This window comes from Anomaloglossus baeobatrachus, chromosome 7, assembly GCF_048569485.1.
Source record: "Anomaloglossus baeobatrachus isolate aAnoBae1 chromosome 7, aAnoBae1.hap1, whole genome shotgun sequence".
NCBI lineage: Eukaryota > Metazoa > Chordata > Amphibia > Anura > Aromobatidae > Anomaloglossus > Anomaloglossus baeobatrachus.
Window position 1 is genome coordinate 98,798,670 of NC_134359.1, and position 23,098 is coordinate 98,821,767.

Sequence of the window (23,098 nt, forward strand, 5' to 3'; positions counted from 1 at the left end):
AAGCCGGGACTAAATTTGAGACCGCGCCCGACAAGCAGGCACGGTCGGCGCGGATGTCCACCGGCCTCCTCAATTCAGCAGCTGCCGCGGTTTCCGGGAAGAAGGTGCGCTCCTGTACAGTCCCCTATGGGGACACAGAGTACCTTTGAGTTGCAGGGCCCGGTCCCTGAGGTTGAAGAGGCTCCGGGTCCGGCAGGTTCCCACAGGGGCTGCGGATGGAGCACGGTCCCAGTAAATTGATGACCGCTCAGGATCCCACTTCTCCCAGAGCCACATAAGGGATGGTGAAGGAGACGGCATGTGGCTCCAGCCTCCGTACCCGCAATGGGTACCTCAACCTTAACAGCACCACCGACATAGTGGGGTGAGAAGGGAACATGCCGGGGGCCCCGTGGGGGCCCTCTTTTCTTCCAACCGACATAACTAATATGAGAATGCATGAGTGGATGTGTGCCTCCTTCCACACAAAGCATAAAACTGAGGAGCCCGTGATCCACGGGAGGGGTTACACTTTTTAAAGTGTAACACTTTGTGTTGCCTCCGGAGGCAGAAACTATACACCCAATTGTCTGGGTCTCCCAATGGAGCGACAAAGAAAGGTTAATTAACATTTCTTGACCTACATAAGAGGTGGTGGGGGGGCGCCTGTTCCGCTGATAAAGATGTACCGTATTTTCGGTCTATAAGACTTTTTCCCCCAAATGTTGGGAGAAAGTGAGAGGTGCGTCTTATAGTCTGAATGTGAGGCATGACTGCGAGGAATGAGGGTGCTGCAGTGGAGCGGGTCATTGCACAGCGATGCTGCAGGGAATTGCTCCACATAGGTCAGCGGTGCTGCTGCCGAGACAGAGGAAGATGATCCAATGCTGCAGGGAGTGAGGTAAGGAGCGTATAAAAGTTTTATTTTCTGTGCCATAGGATGCAGGCCATATACCAGGATGGGGGTGTATAGGCAGCATGGGGGAATCATATACAAGGAAGGAGCAGGAGGATCATTACTAAAATTGGGTACCTTAGTAGAGAATTTAGCGACATTACCCCCATAACAGTGCAAGCAGCAGATCCTCACCCCATAAGTGGACATGGCCAAATTTTTTGCTTAAAATTTTATTTTCCTCCTCTAAAACCAGGGTGCATCTCATGGTCCGGTGAGTCTTATAGTCCGAAAAAAAAGGGAATTTTGTTTACTTACTGTAAATTCCTTTTCTTCTAGCTCCTATTGGGAGACCCAGACAATTGGATGTATAGCTTCTGCCTCTGGAGGCCACACAAAGTATTACACTTTAAAAAGTGTAACCCCTCCCCTCTGCGTATACACCCTCCCGTGGACCACGGGCTCCTCAGTTTTGGTGCAAAAGCAGGAAGGAGAAAACTTATAAATTGGTCTAGGGTAAATTCAATCCGAAGGATGTTCGGAGAACTGAAAACCATGAACCAAAAGAACAATTCAACATGAACAACATGTGTACACAAAAGAACAACCAGCCCGAAGGGCACAGGGGCGGGTTCTGGGTCTCCCAATAGGAGCTAGAAGAAAAGGAATTTACGGTAAGTAAACAAAATTCCCTTCTTTGTCGCTCCATTGGGAGACCCAGACAATTGGGACGTCCAAAAGCAGTCCCTGGGTGGGTAAAGCAATACCTCAATAGAAAGAGCCGAAAACGGCCCCCTCTTACAGGTGGGCAACCGCCGTCTGGAGGACTCGCCTACCTAGACTGGAGTCTGCCGAAGCATAGGTATGCACTTTATAGTGTTTCGTGAAAGTGTGCAGACTAGACCACGTAGCTGCCTGACACCTGCTGAGCCGTCGCCTGGTGCCGCAATGCCCAGGACGCACCCACGGCTCTGGTAGAATGGGCTTTCAGCCCTGAAGGGAGCGGAAGCCCAGAAGTACGGTAGGCTTCGAGAATCGGTTCCTTGATCCACTGAGCCAAGGTTGACTTGGAGGCCTGAGATCCCTTACGCTGGCCAGTGACAAGGACAAAGAGCGCGTCTGAACGGCGCAGGGGCGCCGTGCGAGACACGTAAAGCTGGAGTGCTCTCACTAGATCCAAAGAGTGCAAATCCTTTTCACACTGGTGAATTGGATTAGGGCAAAAAGGAAGGCAAGGAGATATCCTGATTGAGATGAAAATGGGATACCACCTTAGGGAGAAATTCCGGGACAGGACGCAGAACCACCTTATCCTGGTGAAAAAACAGGAAGGGGGCTTTGCATGATAGCGCTGCAAGCTCAGACACTCTGCGAAGTGATGTGACTGCCACCAGAAAGGCTACCTTCTGAGAAAGACGGGAGAGAGAGACATCCCGCAGCGGCTCAAAAGGCGGCTTTTGAAGAGCCGTCAGGACCCTGTTAAGATCCCAAGGTTCCAACGGACGTTTGTAAGGTGGGACCATGTGGCAACCCCCCTGCAGGAACGTGCGGACCTGCGGAAGCCTGGCTAGACTTTTGAAAAAAAAAAAAAAAAAAAAAAAAAAAAAACACGGAGAGCGCCGACACTTGGCCCTTGAGAGAGCCGAGGGACAAACCCTTGTCCATTCCAGATTGTAGGAATGAAAGAAATGTGATTTAAACGGCCATGGAGGAAAACCGTTATCAGAGCACCAGGATAAGAAGATTTGCCAAGACCTGTAATAGATCTTGGCGGACGTTGGCTTCCTGGCTTGTCTCATGGTGGCAATGACATCCTGAGATAACCCTGAAGACGCTAGGAGCCAGGACTCAATGGCCACACAGTCAGGTTGAGGGCCACAGAATTCAGATGGAAAAACGGCCCTTGAGATAGCAAGTCTGGGCGGTCTGGAAGTGCCCACGGTTGACCCACCGTGAGATGCCACAGATCCGGATACCACGACCGCCTCGGCCAGTCTGGAGCGACGAGAATGGCACGACGGCATTCGGACCGGATCTTGCGTAGTACCCTGGGCAGCATCGCCAGAGGGGGAAACACGTATGCAGTCAAAACTGCGACCAATCCTGGACCAAAGCGTCCGCTGCCAGAGCTCTGTGATCCTGAGACCGTGCCATGAAGGCCGGGACCTTGTTGTTGTGTCGTGACGCCATGAGATCGACGTCCGGCGTTCCCCAGCGGTGACAGATCTCTCGAAACACGTCTGGGTGCAGAGACCATTCCCCCGCATCCATGCCCTGATGACGGAGAAAATCTGCTTCCCAGTTTTCTACGCCCAGGATGTGAACTGCGGAGATGGTGGAGCCTGTGTCTTCCACCCACTGCAGAATCCGCCGGACTTCCTGGAAGGCTTGACGACTGAGAGTGCCGCCTTGGTGGTTGATGTAGGCGACAGCAGTGGCGTTGTCCGACTGGATTCGGATCTGCCTGCCCTCCAGCCACCGTTGGAAAGCCAATAGGGCTAGATATACTGCCCTTATCTCCAGGATATTGATCTGAAGGGACGATTCTATTGGATTCCAGGTTCCTTGAGCCCTGTGGTGGAGAAAAACCGCTCCTCAACCTGACAGGCTCGCGTCCGTGGTGACCACGGCCCAGGTTGGGGGTAGAAAGGATTTTCCCTGGGACAGATGTGGGTAGGAGCCATCACTGAAGTGATGTTTTGGTTGCGAGGGAAAGAGATGTTCTTGTCGAGGGAAGCAGCACTCTTGTCCCATTTGCGAAAAATGTCCCATTGGAGTGGCCGTAGATTGAATTGTGCGAACGGCACTGCCTCCATAGCTGCCACCATCTTCCCCAGGAAGTGCATGAGGCGCCTTAAGGGGTGTGACTGACTCCGAAGAAGAGATTGCACCCCTGCCTGCAGAGAAAGCTGTTTGTCCCGCGGTAGCATGACTAACGCTGGCTGGGTATGAAACTCCATCCCGAGGTAAGTCAGTGATTGGGTCGGCGTCAACTTGGATTTCGGGAAGTTGATGATCCACCCGAACTGCTGGAGAGTCGCCAGAGTGACAGTAAGACTTTGTTGACACGCCACCCGAGAAGGGGCCCTGACTAGGAGATCGTCTAAGTAGGGGATCACCGAGTGGCCCTGAGAGTGCAGGACCGCCACGACGGATGCCATGACTTTGGTGAAAACGCGTGGGGATGTCGCCAGGCTGAAAGGCAATGCCACAAACTGGAGGTGTTCGTCCCCGATGGCGAAACGCAGGAAACGTTGATGTTCGGGTGCGATCGGCTCATGGAGATAAGCATCCTTTATGTCGATCGATGCTAGGAAGTCTCCTTGTGACATCGAGGCGATGACCGAGCGGAGAGATTCCATCCGAAACAGTCTGGTTCTCACATGTCTTTTGAGCAGCTTGAGGTCCAGAACGGGACGGAATGACCCGTCCTTTTTTGGCACCATGAACAAGTTGGAGTAAAATCCGCGACCACGTTCCTGAAGGGGAACGGGAATCACAACTCCAACTATCTTTAGAGCGTCCACTGCCTGAAAAAGTGCGTCGGCCTGTGCGGGGGGTGGGGAGGTTCTGAAGAAACGAGCCGTAGGTCGAGAGCTGAACTCTATCCTGAAACATGAGACAGAATGTCTCTCACCCATCGGTCTTGAACGTGTGGCCACCAGGCGTCGCCAAAGCGGGAGAGCCTGCCACCGACCGAGGATGTGGTTAGATGAGGCCGAGAGTTATGAGGAGGCCGTCTTGGAGGCAGTGCCTCCTGCGGCCTTTTGGGGGCGTGACTTGGACCGCCACGCATAGGAGTTCCTCTGGCCTTTCTCCGGCTGGTTGGACGAAGATGATTGGGGCTTGGCGGAGGGACGAAAGGACCGAAACCTCAATTGGATTTTTCTCTGCCGAGGTCTCTTAGGTTTGGACTGGGGTAAGGAGGAGTCCTTTCCCGAGGATTCCTTAATAATCTCATCCAACCGTTCGCCAAACAAACGGTCGCCAGAAAAAAAGGCAAACCAGTTAAGAACCTTTTGGAAGCAGTTTGCTGCTTTCCATTCGCGCAGCCACATGGCCCTGCGGACTGCCACGGAGTTAGCGGATGCTACAGCCGTACGGCTAGTGGAGTCCAGGACGGCGTTCATGGCGTAGGACGAAAAAGCTGATGCCTGAGAGGTCAAGGAAGAAACATGCGGAGCAGAATTCCGTGTGACAGCATTAATCTCAGTCAGACAAGCCGAGATTGCTTGGAGAGCCCACACAGCCGCAAAGGCCGGGGCAAAAGACGCGCCCGTAGCCTCATAAATAGACTTCACCAAGAGCTCTGTCTGTCAGTGGCATCCTTCAGGGATGAGCCATCGGCGACACAACGGACCTAGCAGCCAATCTAGAGACTGGAGGATCCACCTTGGGAGAGTGTGCCCAGCCCTTAACGACTTCAGGTGGAAAGGGATAACGCGTGTCAGTGAGCCGTTTAGCAAAGCGCTTGTCCGGGACCGCTCTGGGCTTCTGGACAGCGTCCCTGAAGTTAGAGTGATCAAAAAACGTATTGCGCGTACGTTTGGGGAAACGAAATTGGTGTTTCTCCTGCTGAGAAGCCGACTCCTCTACAGGAGGAGGCGGGGGTGAGAGATCCAACACCTGGTTGATGGATGAGATAAGATCATTTACTAAGGCGTCCCCCTCAGGGGTATCAAGGTTAAGGGCGAAGTCAGGGTCAGAGCCCTGAGCTCCCACGTCCGCCTCGTCTTCCTGAGAGTCCTCAAGCTGGGATCCAGAGCAGCGTGAGGAGGTCGGGGAAGAGTCCCAGCGAGGCCGCTTAGTCGGTCTGGGACTGCGGTCCGGGCAGGAGTCCTCCACCTGGGACCTAGGGGCTATCCTGGGAGCGCGCTGCGGCGCGGACAGAGAAGGGCCTGGAGGAGACAAACTAAAAGGGGCCTGTGAAGGGCCCGGTCTGGACTGCAATGCCTCAAGGAGCTTAGATGACCATTTGTCCATAGACTGCAATGGATTGAGAAAGTGACTGGGAGAGTGTCTCAGCGAAAGAGGCCAACGCCGGTGACTCTGTCCCTGCAGCCTGCTCAGGGGGATCTACATGAGCCGAGGGGCCCACAAGTGCCCTAGGCTCCGGCTGAGCAAGCGTGGCAGGAGTCGAGCATTGATCACAGTGAGGGTAGGTGGATCCCGCAGGCAACATAGCCCCACAAGAGGTACAGGCCGCGAAAAAAAAAAAAAAAAAAAAAATCTGTGCCTTAGTAGCTTTGCTCCTTGTGGACGACATGCTGTTGTCTTAGGAGAGTGACCACTGAGGGTATATGGGAAAAGGTTGGTATTGGTAAAGCAAGGATTTAAAATATAACTTTTAATAAATATAATATAAAATCATAGTAGATCAATGTGCAATGTGCAATGTGCAATGTGAAATATAAAAAGGAAGGATCTCACCCAGTTCTTCTCCTGAGAGATCCACACCACTGTACAATCCAAGGCGGGCGGGCACCAGACAAATGACGTAATGTGGGGGGTGATGAGAGATACAATTACATTACCCCTGTCGTGCCCATGCAATAGCTTCCGCCCTTACAAGGGCAGCACCCAAGTCAGGATAACTACCCCACAATATACACAATACCCCTCCCAACGCGTTTCCCTCTCCGTGTAACCGGAGAGTTCTTCAGGGGAGAAATGAAAAGTAGAGCCTGCAGTGGCAGGTCAATACAACACACTGCTTGCTTTCTGTCAGTGTATTCACATACTACTTAGTTTTCAGAATATGTGCTAATGGCCAGTGGTCCCACTGGCCATTAGCACATATTCTGAAAACTAAGTAGTATGTGAATACACTGACAGAAAGCAAGCAGTGTGTTGTATTGACCTGCCACTGCAGGCTCTACTTTTCATTTCTCCCCTGAAGAACTCTCCGGTTACACGGAGAGGGAAACGCGTTGGGAGGGGTATTGTGTATATTGTGGGGTAGTTATCCTGACTTGGGTGCTGCCCTTGTAAGGGCGGAAGCTATTGCATGGGCACGACAGGGGTAATGTAATTGTATCTCTCATCACCCCCCACATTACGTCATTTGTCTGGTGCCCGCCCGCCTTGGATTGTACAGTGGTGTGGATCTCTCAGGAGAAGAACTGGGTGAGATCCTTCCTTTTTATATTTCACATTGCACATTGATCTACTATGATTTTATATTATATTTATTAAAAGTTATATTTTAAATCCTTGCTTTACCAATATTATATTCAGGATTTAGGCTATATCACTTTGCCGTTTGGCAGGTTTGCTTTTCTTATATGGGAAAAGGGTATACAGCCTGTCCGAACAGATATATATATCTATTATACACACACACACACACACACACACACACACATTCCGGAACCCTAGGGGGACCAGCACCGGGTGACCGGTGTGGCTTACCGACCGGAGTGTGTCCTCCAGATTCCCTGTCGTGGATCCCCTGGAGCTGCAGAGCTTTGTCACTGAGAAGCATCCACCGGCAGAATGCCAAAAATGGCCGCCGGAGCTCTCAGGGGAGGAGTGGGGCCGAGGGCGGTGCCAGCAAAAAGCGGAAATCTGGAGTCCCCACCGTGGTCAATGAGGGGGGAGGAAGGCATGCAAGATGCTCCAGCCCTCACAGCCGACGTCATGTCGGTAATCCCGCCCTTACCCCTGACAGGCAGGCTCGGCATTTTTCGCGACTAGGCCGCGGCGAAGCCGGGGACTAAATTTGAGGCCGAGCCCGACAAGCAGGCACGGCCGGCGCGGAAGTCCGCCGAAAAGACACCGGACTGAACTACCGCGGCTTCCGGGGAGAATGTGCGACCCTCCCTGTACAGTCCCCCCATGGGGACACAGAGTACCTTCAAGTTGCAGGACCCGGTCCCTGGGGGTGAAGAGGCTCCGGTCCGGCAGGTTCCATTAGGGGCTGCGGATGGAGCACGGTCCCAGCAAATGGATGACCGCTCAGGATCCCACTTCTCTCAGAGCTGCATAAGGGATGGTGAAGGAGACGGCATGTGGCTCCAGCCTCCGTACCCGCAATGGGTACCTCAACCTTAACAGCACCACCGACATCGTGGGGTGAGAAGGGAACATGCCGGGGGCCCCATCGGGGTCCTCTTTTCTTCCATCCGACATAACTATGTATGAGAATGCTTGAGTGGATGTGTGCCTCCTTCCACACAAAAGCATAAAACTGAGGAGCCCGTGGTCCACGGGAGGGTGTATAGGCAGAGGGGAGGGGTTACACTTTTTTAAAGTGTAATACTTTGTGTGGCCTCCAGAGGCAGAAGCTATACACCCAATTGTCTGGGTCTCCCAATGGAGCGACAAAGAAAATTCAATCTTTATTAACATGATTAAAAAAAAAAAAAAAAAAAAAAAAAAAACCCCACACACAAGAGACAAAAAGGACATGATTAAAAAATGAAAAGGTGTAAAATGAAGGGTCTATCAAAAGACATCTATGATGATTATAATCTTCATTCATAACATAATGTGATTTATTCTAACCATCAAGTATCATCCCCTGTATTGATAAGTCAATTTACTCAAACATATATACCCCCGGTAGCTGAAACCCGAGATTTTCGGTCGCTGGGGGGGGCGCTACAGGGTTTTTTTCGGGCCGCCGCTTTAAAGCGGCGGAACAGTATAAGTACCCTGTTTTGCTGCCGCTTTAAGTCGTACGGCCGTCGTTATGAGGTTAAAAACCAAAAACTCACTGGAAATGCAGCCCTAGTTCTAAAATAGTCAATGGCCATAAACTACAAAGGGGTTTTTTATTTTATAAATCTCTATTGAAATTTACAAACCTGACATAGCTAAAACCTAATCTGGTAAGGTCTCCCTGGTCTTCAGGAGTGCTTCTTGCCAGAATACCTGAAAGGGAAAAAAATAAATAAATAAATAAATAAATGCCCAATGTAATTGTGTGACACCATTTACATGTACAATTTTGCGGGAGCGAGAACCACCCTCAGCACACATCTCACCACACATACACCAACCTCACCACATAATCGCCCTAAACACACAAGTCTGGGATTATCCTTCAAAAATAAAAATCTGATTAATAAGCAGCCAAACTACAAGAACAACACTGGTGCGTCACAAAAACCGTGACTCGGCAGCGATCTCGCTATGTGAGAAGTACCCCTAAGAGAATTGCTATTTCTTCCACCAGGGCACAGGAAACGGTTGGAGATTTGAAACATGCTGCCTTTTGTTACCAGTCAGACAAACTCAGGATTATACTTAAGTTCAGATCGGAAAAATGGATGTGGTCTGCATGTACTGCAGTGCCCTGAAATGGAAAGATGAACCGCCAGGTTTATGCTGTGCAAATGACAAGATAAAAAACTTCCACCTCTCCTGTCACCACTAGATCCCTTAAGAGAGACTGATGACAGGTACCAGTACAATATCAAAGAATTTCTTGGACAACATTACGAAGTACAACTCCTGCTTCCAAATGCCATTTGGTGCAAAAAAAAAAAAAAAAAAAACCACATTCAATTTTGTTAACAGCAGTTATTAACCCAGGCAAAGCTGGGTAGTGCAGCTAGTTGCATATAAATACTGAAGTGGGGAAATTCATAAATGAGAATACTAAAAAACAGGGCACAAAGACATGCCAGATGCACAAGATATTATAATTCCCTAAGGGATACCCCCAAAATGTTGTGTGGGGCCCGATACGGGCGATCTAATGACAATGGGCCCAAGGATGTTTATGCACATTCATGCTGGCTACGGCAGGGTTAACAAATTTACATGGTCATATATCCCAGTGCATCATAAGTCAAGTATCATCAACAAGCTCCTTTCATCTCTTAAAGGAACTTGTCACCAGGTATTGGCTACCCTGAGAGCTGCATAAATGTAGAGACAGAGACCCTGATTCCAGCGATGTGTCACTGAGCTGTTTGCAGTCATTTTGATAAAATCAATGTTTTCTCTGCTACAGATCTAGCAGTTATACAGAGATTTCTAATATGCCAGACTATATGCAGCACGCCAAGTAGTCCTGTAATGATAATCTACTGCTGATTATTAAACAGTGATTTTATCAAAACTACACTAAACAGCCCACTAAGTGACATATCGCTGGAATAGGATCTATTCATCCATGTTATGCTGCTCAGAATAGGTGGCAGAAACCTGGTGACAGATCCCTTTAAATGGAATTTTGGACCAGTCTTTGGCAAACTGCTCCAGGTCTCATTTGAAGGCGCTTTCTCGCAACAGCAAATTTAAGATCTCTCCACTGGTGTTCAATGGGATTTAGATCTGGACTCATTGCTGCAGCTTCCGAACTCTCCAGTGCTTTGTTTACATCCATTTCTGGGGGTTTCTTGAAGTATGTTTGGGGTCATGCTGCCACGATCTAGGATGCAAACCCCACTTTGACACTGGGCACAACATTGCAAACCAAAATCCTTTGGTAATCTTCAGATTTCATGGTAACTTGCAGTCAAGGCACCCAGTGCCAGAGGATGCAAAACAACGAAAAAACCTTTTTGAACCTCCACCATATGTGACTAGGTACTGTGTTCTTTGTTGGCCTCACTGTTTTTGGGAAACAGTAGGATGATGTGCTTTACCAGAAACTATCTTTGTCTCATCTGTCCAGAAGGATTTTGGCAAACTGCATTATAATATATTATATAAATATATATGTCAGCAGTGGGGTCCTCCTAGGTCTCCTGCCATAGCTTTTCATTTTAGTTTTCATACTTGGCTTATTTTGCATTTGGTTTGCTGCCTTAGACTTTGAAAGCTGTGAAGTGACTGCTCCATTTTTATGGTGGCTTTTGGCTGGAAGTTGTCACCATCTTTTTACATGAAATTTAACAAAAATCATCCAGAAAATGGCACTCCAGGGAAAACGCCTGCTGGCAATGCCTGAAGGGTCTTTAAATGCAATGCTGGTATGCAAGCAGGCATATGGCCTAGGGCTGTATTCAGGCAAACCATGCAAAACTTGCCTATGTTTAAAGGGAACCTGTCACCAGTTTTGGGGCTTATAAACTGCAGCCACCACCAGTGGGCTCCTATATACAGCATTCCAACATGCTATATATAAAAGAGCCAAGGCTGATGTGCAGAACATAAACACTTTATAATCCTCACCTAGGGTGTCGCTCCTGTGCACAACAGTCGGATGGGTGTCTCCGTTGCCTCCTCTTTCGGACATTTTCGCCCTTCTGAAACTGGTGTGCATGACACGTCATACACACAGGCCGGTATTGAGGTCCTGTGCAGGTGCACTAAAATACTTTGATCTGTCCTGAGCGGGGAAGATCAAAGTACGCATGGGCAGGACCTCAGTGCCGACGAGGGTGGACGACATTGGATGCGTCATGCACACAGGCTTCAGAAGAAGGAAGACAAAGATGGCACTGGTCTCGGAGAACGGAGACACCCATCCGACTGTTGAGCACTGGAGCGACCTGCTAGGTATTATAAAGAGTTTGTGTTCTACACAGCGGCCTGGGCTCTTATATACAGCATGTTAGAAGGCTGTATATAAGCAGTGGTGTTGGCCGCAGCTTATAGGGCCCAAATCTGGTGACCGGTTTCCTTTAACCAGTGAATAATACCCAACTTTACATCCAAGTGCAGTCAGTTTTATGCCCTTGTGTGATTCTTATTTTACAGGAACACTAACCTGGAAATTCGTCTGACAATCAGACCACAGTAGTGTTTGCAGCAAGTGCACAGGCAAACTGGCTCATTGGGGTTAAGGAGTCAGAGGTCTCGCCAACCTCCATGTGCACAACACCCACACTTTAATATTGCTTGTGTGATTAGGCCCTAAATCTGCACAGATTGGTATAGCCATCTCAAAAGATAGACTGGACGGCTACTTTCAATAGGAGAGTTTATTCTTTGGTTATAGATCAGTGCAGTAAGCCATAATTAATGAGTCAGTGTTTTACATTAAGAGTTGTAATGGATCCATAAGACACAAACCATAAGGATGAAGGGCAAAGGAGAGAAAGTTATATATATTAGGTTAGTGCGTGCTGCAATTTTTCATGCACAGACAATATCCATGCGCCATTTATTCAGTGCCATCAATAAAGTTATGTAGGACATGTATTAAGGGGCAGGTTTTCTGCATTTAACGCTCACCTCCATGTACTGCAGGGTGAAGGGTTTTCACACGACCGCCCAGCATCTCTGGAAAGTCAGTAAGTTCAGATACATCCCTGACAAAGGAAAGACAACCAAAAACTGAAGATACAGGAATTACAGCACTCGTTACCTTGAGCAGACATCTGAACTGCAGCTATACGGCACATGGAACAGAATCTTACAACTGAGAATTGTGCCCCAAGTTATAAATTAATATGTATACCATCTGGAATATTATATATATATATATATATATATATATATATATATATATATATATATATATATATATATATATATATATATATATATATATATTGTTGTGTGTAGTTACCAAGTGTTTGTGTAGGCGCTGTACATGTTCTGGGTGTTGTCTGGGTGTGACGGGGGGTGAGAGCGGTGTTGTATGTGTGTTGCGTTGTTTGTGGAGCGCTGTGTGTCTGTAGCGTTGTGTGTGTGGTGTGTTTTGGGGGGAGGTATGTTTTGTGCAATGTGTGTGTTGTGCGGTATGTGCGTATATTTGTGTGTGCCGCGGTGTTTGTGTGTTGGGTGTTGTGTGTGTCCAGCGTTGTCTGTGTGTGTGGGTGTCTGTGTAGGGCAGTTGTTTGTGGTTCCCAGTGTGTGTGTGTGTGTGTGTGGTGTGTGTGTGTGTGGTGTGTGTGTGTGTGGTGTGTGTGGTGTGTTGTGCAGTGCGTGCGTGTGTGCATCAGCCTCTCTCTCAGCCTACCTCTCCCAGCCTCCCTCCTCCCAGCCTCCCTCAGCATCAGCCTCCCTCAGCATCAGCCTCCCTCAGCATCAGCCTCCCTCAGCATCAGCCTCCACCAGCATCAGCCTCCACCAGCATCAGCCTCCACCAGCATCAGCCTCCACCAGCATCAGCCTCCACCAGCATCAGCCTCCACCAGCATCAGCCTCCACCAGCATCAGCCTCCACCAGCATCAGCCTCTCTCCTTCCAGCCTCCGCCAGCATCAGCCTCTCTCCTTCCAGCCTCCTCCAGCATCAGCCTCCCTCTCCCAGCCTTCCCCAGGATCAGCCTCTCTCCTCCCAGCCTCCGTCCTCCCAGCCTTCCCCAGCATCAGCCTCTCTCCTCCCAGCCTCCGTCCTCCCAGCCTTCCCCAGCATCAGCCTCTCTCCTCCCAGCCTCCGTCCTCCCAGCCTTCCCCAGCATCAGCCTCTCTCCTCCCAGCCTCCGTCCTCCCAGCCTTCCCCAGCATCAGCCTCTCTCCTCCCAGCCTCCGTCCTCCCAGCCTTCCCCAGCATCAGCCTCTCTCCTCCCAGCCTTCCCCAGCATCAGCCTCTCTCCTCCCAGCCTCCGTCCTCCCAGCCTTCCCCAGCATCAGCCTCTCTCCTCCCAGCCTCCGTCCTCCCAGCATCAGCCTCTCTCCTCCCAGCCTCCGTCCTCCCAGCCTTCCCCAGCATCAGCCTCTCTCCTCCCAGCCTCCGTCCTCCCAGCCTTCCCCAGCATCAGCCTCTCTCCTCCCAGCCTCCGTCCTCCCAGCCTTCCCCAGCATCAGCCTCTCTCCTCCCAGCCTCCGTCCTCCCAGCCTTCCCCAGCATCAGCCTCTCTCCTCCCAGCCTCCGTCCTCCCAGCCTTCCCCAGCATCAGCCTCTCTCCTCCCAGCCTCCGTCCTCCCAGCCTTCCCCAGCATCAGCCTCTCTCCTCCCAGCCTCCGTCCTCCCAGCCTTCCCCAGCATCAGCCTCTCTCCTCCCAGCCTCCGTCCTCCCAGCCTTCCCCAGCATCAGCCTCTCTCCTCCCAGCCTCCGTCCTCCCAGCCTTCCCCAGCATCAGCCTCTCTCCTCCCAGCCTCCGTCCTCCCAGCCTTCCCCAGCATCAGCCTCTCTCCTCCCAGCCTCCGTCCTCCCAGCCTTCCCCAGCATCAGCCTCTCTCCTCCCAGCCTCCGTCCTCCCAGCCTTCCCCAGCATCAGCCTCTCTCCTCCCAGCCTCCGTCCTCCCAGCCTTCCCCAGCATCAGCCTCTCTCCTCCCAGCCTCCGTCCTCCCAGCCTTCCCCAGCATCAGCCTCTCTCCTCCCAGCCTCCTTCCTCCCAGCCTCCCCCTCCCAGCCTCCCTCAGCATCAGCCTTCCGCTCCCAGTCTCCCCCAGCATCAGCCTCCCCAAGCATCAGCCTCCACCAGCATTAGCCTCTCCTTCCAGCCTCCCTCAGCAGCCTCCCGTTCCCAGCCTTCCCCAGATCAGCCACTCTCCTCCCAGCCTCCTTCCTCCCAGCCTCCCTCAGCATCAGCCTCCCTCAGCATCAGCCTCCCTCAGCATCAGCCTTCCCCTCCCAGTCTCCCCCAGCATCAGCCTCCCTAAGCATCAGCCTCCACCAGCATTAGCCTCTCTCCTTCCAGCCTCCACCAGCATTAGCCTCTCTCCTTCCAGCCTCCCCAAGCATCAGCCTCCCCAAGCATCAGCCTCCCCAAGCATCAGCCTCCCCAAGCATCAGCCTCCCCAAGCATCAGCCTCCCCAAGCATCAGCCTCCCCAAGCATCAGCCTCCCCCTCTCAGCCTCCCCCAGCATCAGCCTCCCCCAGCATCAGCCTCCCCCAGCATCAGCCTCCCCCAGCATCAGCCTCCCCCAGCATCAGCCTCCCCCAGCATCAGCCTCTCTCCTCCCAGCCTTCCCCATGATCAGCCTCTCTGCTCCCAGCCTCCTCCAGCACGCCGTGCTCCTCTGCCGACACTCACACACCCGATCGCATCCACTCACACACACCCGATCGCATACACTCACACACACACAGACACTGACGATATCGCACATACGCGCTGATACTCACAACATCCGGAGATATCACATGCCTCTGGCCATGTGATCCTCCGTCAGGTCCTGGAAGATCACAACAGCACAGTATCGAGGCCGAGAAGCAAGCGATATCGGCGGATGCTGTGAGTGTGTGGATGCGATGTGAGGTGTGTGTGAGGTGTGTGTGTGTGAGAGTGAGTGTGATCTGATGTGTGTGTATGTTTGTGTTTGTGCTGTTGCATGGTTACCAACGTATCCACACCACTCCCGTGCGAGCGGGGGCCGGGGGGGGGGGGAGGGGGGAGAGGGAGTACAGCACTCACCTCCGTGACAGCCGTGTCAGTTCGGGAATGCGGGGGGGGGGGGGGGGGGGGGGGGTGAGAGTACAGTACTCACCTCCGTGACAGTTCGGGGAATGCGCGGGGGGAGGGAGGGGGCGGGGCCAGAGCTACCGTGCATTGCGTGAGGGGGGCGGGGCGGGGCCGAATTGCCAATGCCTGCAGGGTGCCGGGGCGAGAGGCCAATCTGTCGTGGGGGCGGAGCCTGGGCGAGCGGCTGGCCAATCCGTGTGGGGGCGCAGCCTGGGCGAGCGGCCAATCGGTGTGGGGGGGCGGGGCCATGGCGAGCCCAGCGGCCAATCAGCTTTGTGTCACCGTAAGGACACAATTTTGGAGCATGACAGACAGAATAAGGCAATATATATATATATATATATATATATATATATATATATATATATATATATATATATATATATATATATATATATATATATATATATATATATATATATATATATATATATATATATATATATATATATATATATATATATATATAGTCTAAAAACCATACTGTGAGACAATCCTACTAGAAATACTTCTGTAAACTAGTCAGCAATGGGCAACTTAGGGGCACCTATATAATTTGCAGTGATTGCCCCACAATACCAGTTCACAACTACCTTGTGACAATACCGGTGTAACAAGCCAGAATAGCCCCCACCCAGAATATACCCGGGCTTAAAGTGGCATAGGCCTTGTATACCCCAGCTGCTGTAGATCGGGGTATAATACGGACAACAGCAGCCAGGGTATAATACAGACAGGTATAGTCTGGCCTAGGCCACTTTAACCCCAGGTATATTCTGGGCGGGGGGGGGTGGGGGTTAGTCAGCCTGTTACACCGGTATATGAAACCTTACTAATCTGAAAGCAAACACCTTTATTATATCAGAGGATATTGCAGTCTCCACTTTTATATAACTATGCATTAATCTGATTATATAGTTACCTGACAGCAAGACCAGCATCACGCAGACACTTTGCAGTTCCACCCGAAGCCACCAAGGAAAGACCAAGAGCGCTGAACCGTTGGGCACAGTCCACGAGACCAGTCTTATCAGACACACTGAAGAGAGCTGGAAGCAGGAAAAACAAAGTACATCAACTTACATATACCAATAATGTTAAGACAGAAAAGTCCTCACATCTGTACATGTGAGATGCACTGATCAGGAGCTGCGCATAGTAATGCTGGAACCATTCCTTCTTCATATGCACCAATTCCAGCCAATATTATCGCACCCAAATCTGACCATACACCAACTTTATAATGTCCAATATTGTCTGACAGGAAAATAGGATCAGCTGTGCTGGAATATCTATAACCAAATCATAGTGTCCCTGGGTCATAAGCAGGGCTGGATGGTTTATCATGTCCCCCCTCTTTTTAATATTTTTTTTTTTCCTGTCAGTCCCTTATTTTATCAGTTTCCCCAATCTCCATGCACTGATTAGCACTTCATATCTGGACATACAGGCTGGTGACTGGTTCCTGCAGCTTTACACAAATGGCCATATTTACTATACTGAAGGACCTTACACCACAAGCATTTTATACGTTTTGTGTCCAAGCCATACCCCCCAGTAATTTTGTGCATATTTGCCAACTCCACCTGCTCCATTTTCTATTTATATTTACATAGAGGCAGGAATAATAAAGAAAAACCCAACCCACTTAGTCCTGCTGCACACACCCATCACTACTGCACTGATTTATGCATTTGATCAAATGTTTTACTGCAATGAAACATCCAATCTGGAAAGTGACGATGATTGTCTTCAGCGTCCTAGCGCCAGTATGGCACTACCTGTACTTTATATGGGAAAATCCTTTGATTTTGTCAGAACAGCTGCACTTGGTAATTTAAGTGAGGCATTGTTGGATTCAGCATTTCTTTGCCTACATTATACTACGCTCAGAGGTGGTAAAAATCTACCTACAGTTTCCCTTTAAGCTGAGTTATAGATATAACAGACTCACATTTGTTTAATAAAATAAAAAAAAAAAAACACAGCCTTAGGCTGGTTTCACACTACGTCTTTTTAACATCCGTTGAAAACGTTATTTTAGCGGAAGTACGGATCCAGTGCAAATGCGTTTTCATTTCAATGCATTTGCAATGGACTCGCGTCCACCTGCGTTCACCTGCGTTCGCGTGCGTTATAGTGCGGATCCGGTGACTTGCAGTTTTTTAACATGTTTCAAAAACGCTACTTGTAGCGTTTTTGAGCTGCGTCAAAATACTGCAAGTCACCGGATCCGCACTATAACGCACGCGAACGCAGGTGAACGCTGGCGCGCTGATAGACAGGATCCTGCTTTTGTACTGAGCATGCCCAGAAAGTACTGAGCATGCCCAGAACCAGTCTCGAGTGATCTGTCTCTCTCTCCTCCCTCTCTATCTTTCCCCCTTCCTCCCTCCCCCACCTGAGAGCTGCGGACACTCGTAACCAAGGTAAATATCGCGTAACCACTTCTCTTAGTTACCCGATGTTTACGTTGGTTACGCGTGCAGGCAGCCCTGCTCCTAGCAGCTGCAGACACTCGTAACCAAGATAAATATCGGGTATCCAAGCCCGATGTTTACCTTGGTTACCAGCGTCTGCAGCTGTCAGAAGCCTCCTCCCAGTCTAGTTCCCCTCACTCCCGATCACATGACTCCAGTGCCCGCCCCTAAACATCCAGTGCAGGATCCTGCAAAATAACAGATGCGTTTGCATACGTTATTTGCTGTAAAAGCAGGATCCGTACTTCCGCTAAAATAACGTTAAGTACGGATGTTAAATAAACGTAGTGTGAAACCAGCCTTAGTGGTTCACGTGTTTAACACTAAATAAATCAAACTTTAAAATGACAGCACACCCCTACAGTAGGACATGGTGGAGGAATCCACTCATCCTCTGATGGTAAATTAGATATACAAGACAATTTGTTTCCTAAAGTGCCCCCTGTAAGCCATGTCTTACAATGACCCCCAGACCCTCTCTGCAGTCACATGGAGCGAGGAGAACCGATTACAGCCGGAGATCACGAGGATCGGCGTGGATGGGATGGGGATAATTAAGGCGATCATGAGGCCAGAGGAGCACACACAAGTCTAGTAGGAAAATACTACAATACATTGTATCAGGGGAGATTACTGAGATCAGGACTGGGAGACTCCTGTGCACTCTGCTCCTGTGAGTGCAGCACTCAGCACCAAACCTGCAGGAATGGGATCCAGAAGTCAGAGGAAACTCCCCACGTGGAGGGCAGAGGTCTCTGCACACAGCAGGGTCACACATCGCCTCTGATAACCTAAGCGAGAGCACAAAAGCGGAGGCGACTGTGCACACAGGGAGCAGCCACAAAACCGCACAGCATCCGGGAGCGCGGGAAGGGAACGAGGGGGGAAAAAAAGCGTGTGGTATAAATGCTGGTATAAGCTCAGGCAGCGGAGCAGTCAGGGGCTTCTGTCCGGGTACGAGCAGCTTCCTAAGGGAGCACAAAGGAGGACACAGCGGCCGCACATGGCTCGGAGTAGCTTACCCAGCTCTGCCATGTCTGCTCGCTGCTGCACTGGCGGATACACGTGGAGGGAGGCGCCGTCACTCCGGGCCTGCGCGCACGGGACGCTAATGTACAGCTTTGATGAGGGGCGGGGTCAGGGCGTGGCCTGTCAGTGTCTGTCCGTGCTGTAGGCGGAGTCAGTGCTGTGCTCTGCGGTGCAGCCATTGTTTCCGGGACATACTAAAAAGAATGATGAAAAGGAATAAATAAAAAGAATGAAGATAATAACTTATTAGGTGTATATTAGGTAGATGTATAAAAGCTTTCTTGGGCAAGTTAGACATGGAATGAACATTATATATGAGCATTATAGGTGTGCAATGATCAGGAAATATCTGTAGATAATAGGAGAATGAATGCATATTCCATATAACCAGGTGTATATTATGTTACCTGAGCATTATAGGTGCGGAATGATCATGAAATATATGTAGATAATAATAGAATGAAGGCATATGGCATATAACCAGGTCTATATATATATGGTTATATGCCATATGCGTTCATTTTCATATTATCTACAGATATTTTATGATCATGCCACACCTATAATGCTCAGGTAACATAATATACACCTGGTTATATGCCATATGCGTTCATTTTATTATTATCTACAGATATTTCATGTTCATTCCATGTCTAGCTTTAAGTTATCTTCATTCTTTTTATTTATTCGTTTTCATCATTCTTTTTAGTATGTCCCATTGTTTCCTGTCAGTGATTAGGCGGGAAGCTGCGTCCTGAGGAGGCGCCTGCACTCTCCTGACCGCTCTCCTGACCACTCTCCTGACCGCTCTCTCCTGACCGCTCTCTCCTGACCACTCTCCTGACCGCTCTCTCCTGACCGCTCTCTCCTGACCACTCTCCTGACCGCTCTCTCCTGACCGCTCTCCTGACCTCTCTCCTGACCGCTCTCCTGACCGCTCTCCTGACCGCTCTCCTGACCACTCTCCTGACCGCTCTCTCCTGACCGCTCTCCTGACCTCTCTCCTGACCGCTCTCTCCTGACCGCTCTCCTGACCGCTCTCCTGACCGCTCTCCTGACTTCTCTCTCCTGGCCGCTCTCCTGACTTCTCTTTCCTGATCACTCTCCTGACCTCTCTCTCCTGACCGCTCTCCTGATCACTCTCCTGACCGCTCTCCTGACCTCTCTCTCCTGACCGCTCTCTCCTGACTTCTCTCTCCTGACCACTCTCTCCTGACCGCTCTCTCCTGACCGCTCTCCTGACTTCTCTCTCCTGGCCGCTCTCCTGACCACTCTCCTGACTTCTCTCTCCTGACCGCTCTCCTGACCTCTCTCTCCTGACCGCTCTCCTGACCTCTCTCTCCTGGCCGCTCTCCTGACCTCTCTCTCCTGACCTCTCTCTCCTGACTGCTCTCTCCTGACTTCTCTCTCCTGACCTCTCTCTCCTGACCTCTCTCTCCTGACTGCTCTCTCCTGACTTCTCTCTCCTGACCACTCTCTCCTGACCGCTCTCTCCTGACCGCTCTCCTGACCGCTCTCCTGACTTCTCTCTCCTGGCCGCTTTCCTGACCACTCTCCTGACTTCTCTCTCCTGACCGCTCTCCTGACCTCTCTCTCCTGACCGCTCTCCTGACCTCTCTCTCCTGGCCGCTCTCCTGACCTCTCTCTCCTGACCGCTCTCCTGACCTCTCTCTCCTGGCCGCTCTCCTGACCTCTCTCTCCTGACCGCTCTCCTGACCTCTCTCTCCTGACCGATCTCCTGACCTCTCTCTCCTGACCGCTCTCTCCTGACCGCTCTCTCCTGACCGCTCTCCTGACCTCTCTCTCCTGACCACTCTCCTGACCGCTCTCCTGACCTCTCTCTCCTGACAGGTCTATATACACCTGGTTATATGCCATATGCGTTCATTTTCATATTATCTACAGATATTTCATGATCATGCCACACCTATAATGCTCAGGTAACATAATATACACCTGGTTATATGCCATATGTGTTCATTCTATTATTATCTACAGATATTTCATGTCACCGCTCTCCTGACCACTCTCCTGGCCGCTCTCCTGACCTCTCTCTCCTGACCTCTCTCTCCTGACCGCTCTCTTGACCGCTCTCCTGACCTCTCTCCTGACCGCTCTCCTGACCGCTCTCCTGACATCTCTCTCCTGGCCGCTCTCCTGACCACTCTCCTGACTTCTCTCTCCTGACCGCTCTCCTGACCACTCTCCTGACTTCTCTCTCCTGACCGCTCTCCTGACCTCTCTCTCCTGACCGCTCTCCTGACCTCTCTCTCCTGGCCGCTCTCCTGACCTCTCTCTCCTGACCGCTCTCCTGACCTCTCTCTCCTGACCTCTCTCTCCTGACCGCTCTCTCCTGACCGCTCTCCTGACCTCTCTCTCCTGACCACTCTCCTGACCGCTCTCCTGACCTCTCTCTCCTGACAGGTCTATATACACCTGGTTATATGCCATATGCGTTCATTTTCATATTATCTACAGATATTTCATGATCATGCCACACCTATAATGCTCAGGTAACATAATATACACCTGGTTATATGCCATATGTGTTCATTCTATTATTATCTACAGATATTTCATGTCACCGCTCTCCTGACCACTCTCCTGGCCGCTCTCCTGACCTCTCTCCCCTGACCGCTCTCTCCTGACCGCTCTCTTGACCGCTCTCCTGACCTCTCTCCTGACCGCTCTCCTGACCGCTCTCATGACTTCTCTCTCCTGGCTGCTCTCCTGACCACTCTCCTGACTTCTCTCTCCTGACCGCTCTCCTGGCCGCTTACCTGACCTCTCTCTCCTGACCGCTCTCTTCTGACCACTCTCTCCTGACCGCTCTCCTGACCTCTCTCTCCTGACCTCTCTCTCCTGACCGCTCTCTCCTGACCTCTCTCCTGACCTCTCTCTCCTGACCGCTCTCCTGACCTCTCTCTCCTGACCGATCTCCTGACCTCTCTCTCCTGACCTCATCTCTCCTGACCTGCTCTCTCCTGACGCTCTCTGACCTCTCTCTCCTGACCGCTCTCCTGACCTCTCTCTCCTGACCGCTCTCCTGACCTCTCTCTCCTGACCTCTCTCTCCTGACCGCTCTCCTGACCTCTCTCTCCTGGCCGCTCTCCTGACCTCTCTCTCCTGACCGCTCTCCTGACCTCTCTCTCCTGGCCGCTCTCCTGACCTCTCTCTCCTGACCTCTCTCTCCTGACCGCTCTCCTGACCTCTCTCTCCTGGCCGCTCTCCTGACCTCTCTCTCCTGACCGCTCTCCTGACATCTCTCTCCTGGCCGCTCTCCTGACCTCTCTCTCCTGGCCGCTCTCCTGACCTCTCTCTCCTGGCCGCTCTCCTGACCTCTCTCTCCTGACCGCTCTCCTGACCTCTCTCTCCTGACCGATCTCCTGACCTCTCTCTCCTGACCGCTCTCTCCTGACCGCTCTCTCCTGACCGCTCTCCTGACCTCTCTCTCCTGACCACTCTCCTGACCGCTCTCCTGACCTCTCTCTCCTGACAGGTCTATATACACCTGGTTATATGCCATATGCGTTCATTTTCATATTATCTACAGATATTTCATGATCATGCCACACCTATAATGCTCAGGTAACATAATATACACCTGGTTATATGCCATATGTGTTCATTCTATTATTATCTACAGATATTTCATGTCACCGCTCTCCTGACCACTCTCCTGGCCGCTCTCCTGACCTCTCTCTCCTGACCGCTCTCTTCTGACCACTCTCTCCTGACCGCTCTCCTGACCTCTCTCTCCTGACCTCTCTCTCCTGACCTCTCTCTCCTGACCGCTCTCTCCTGACCTCTCTCCTGACCTCTCTCTCCTGACCGCTCTCCTGACCTCTCTCTCCTGACCGATCTCCTGACCTCTCTCTCCTGACCTCTCTCTCCTGACTGCTCTCTCCTGACCGCTCTCCTGACCTCTCTCTCCTGACCGCTCTCCTGACCTCTCTCTCCTGACCTCTCTCCTGACCGCTCTCCTGACCTCTCTCTCCTGGCCGCTCTCCTGACCTCTCTCTCCTGACCGCTCTCCTGACCTTTCTCTCCTGACCTCTCTCTCCTGACCGCTCTCCTGACCTCTCTCTCCTGACCTCTCTCTCCTGACCTCTCTCTCCTGACCGCTCTCTTCTGACCACTCTCTCCTGACCGCTCTCCTGACCTCTCTCTCCTGACCTCTCTCTCCTGACCTCTCTCTCCTGACCGCTCTCTCCTGACCTCTCTCCTGACCTCTCTCTCCTGACCGCTCTCCTGACCTCTCTCTCCTGGCCGCTCTCCTGACCTCTCTCTCCTGACCGCTCTCCTGACCTCTCTCTCCTGACCGATCTCCTGACCTCTCTCTCCTGACCTCTCTCTCCTGACTGCTCTCTCCTGACCGCTCTCCTGACCTCTCTCTCCTGACCGCTCTCCTGACCTCTCTCTCCTGACCTCTCTCTCCTGACCGCTCTCCTGACCTCTC

The 23,098-nt window shown here is 51.2% G+C and overlaps 1 protein-coding gene across 1 annotated transcript in view; it reads right to left on the reverse strand.

Moving 5' to 3' along the window:
• ATIC (5-aminoimidazole-4-carboxamide ribonucleotide formyltransferase/IMP cyclohydrolase) overlaps window positions 1-18,696 on the reverse strand; it is a 51,456-nt gene extending 32,760 nt beyond the window's left edge. The window contains exons 1-4 of the mRNA XM_075318945.1: window positions 18,633-18,696; window positions 16,053-16,179; window positions 12,008-12,084; window positions 8,683-8,749 (exon numbers count right to left, since the gene is read on the reverse strand). Coding sequence (XP_075175060.1) covers window positions 8,683-8,749; window positions 12,008-12,084; window positions 16,053-16,179; window positions 18,633-18,645 — 284 coding nt within the window. The 5' untranslated portion in view covers window positions 18,646-18,696. The remainder of the gene's footprint in view (window positions 1-8,682; window positions 8,750-12,007; window positions 12,085-16,052; window positions 16,180-18,632) is intronic.
• Between the last annotated feature and the right edge of the window lie 4,402 nt (window positions 18,697-23,098).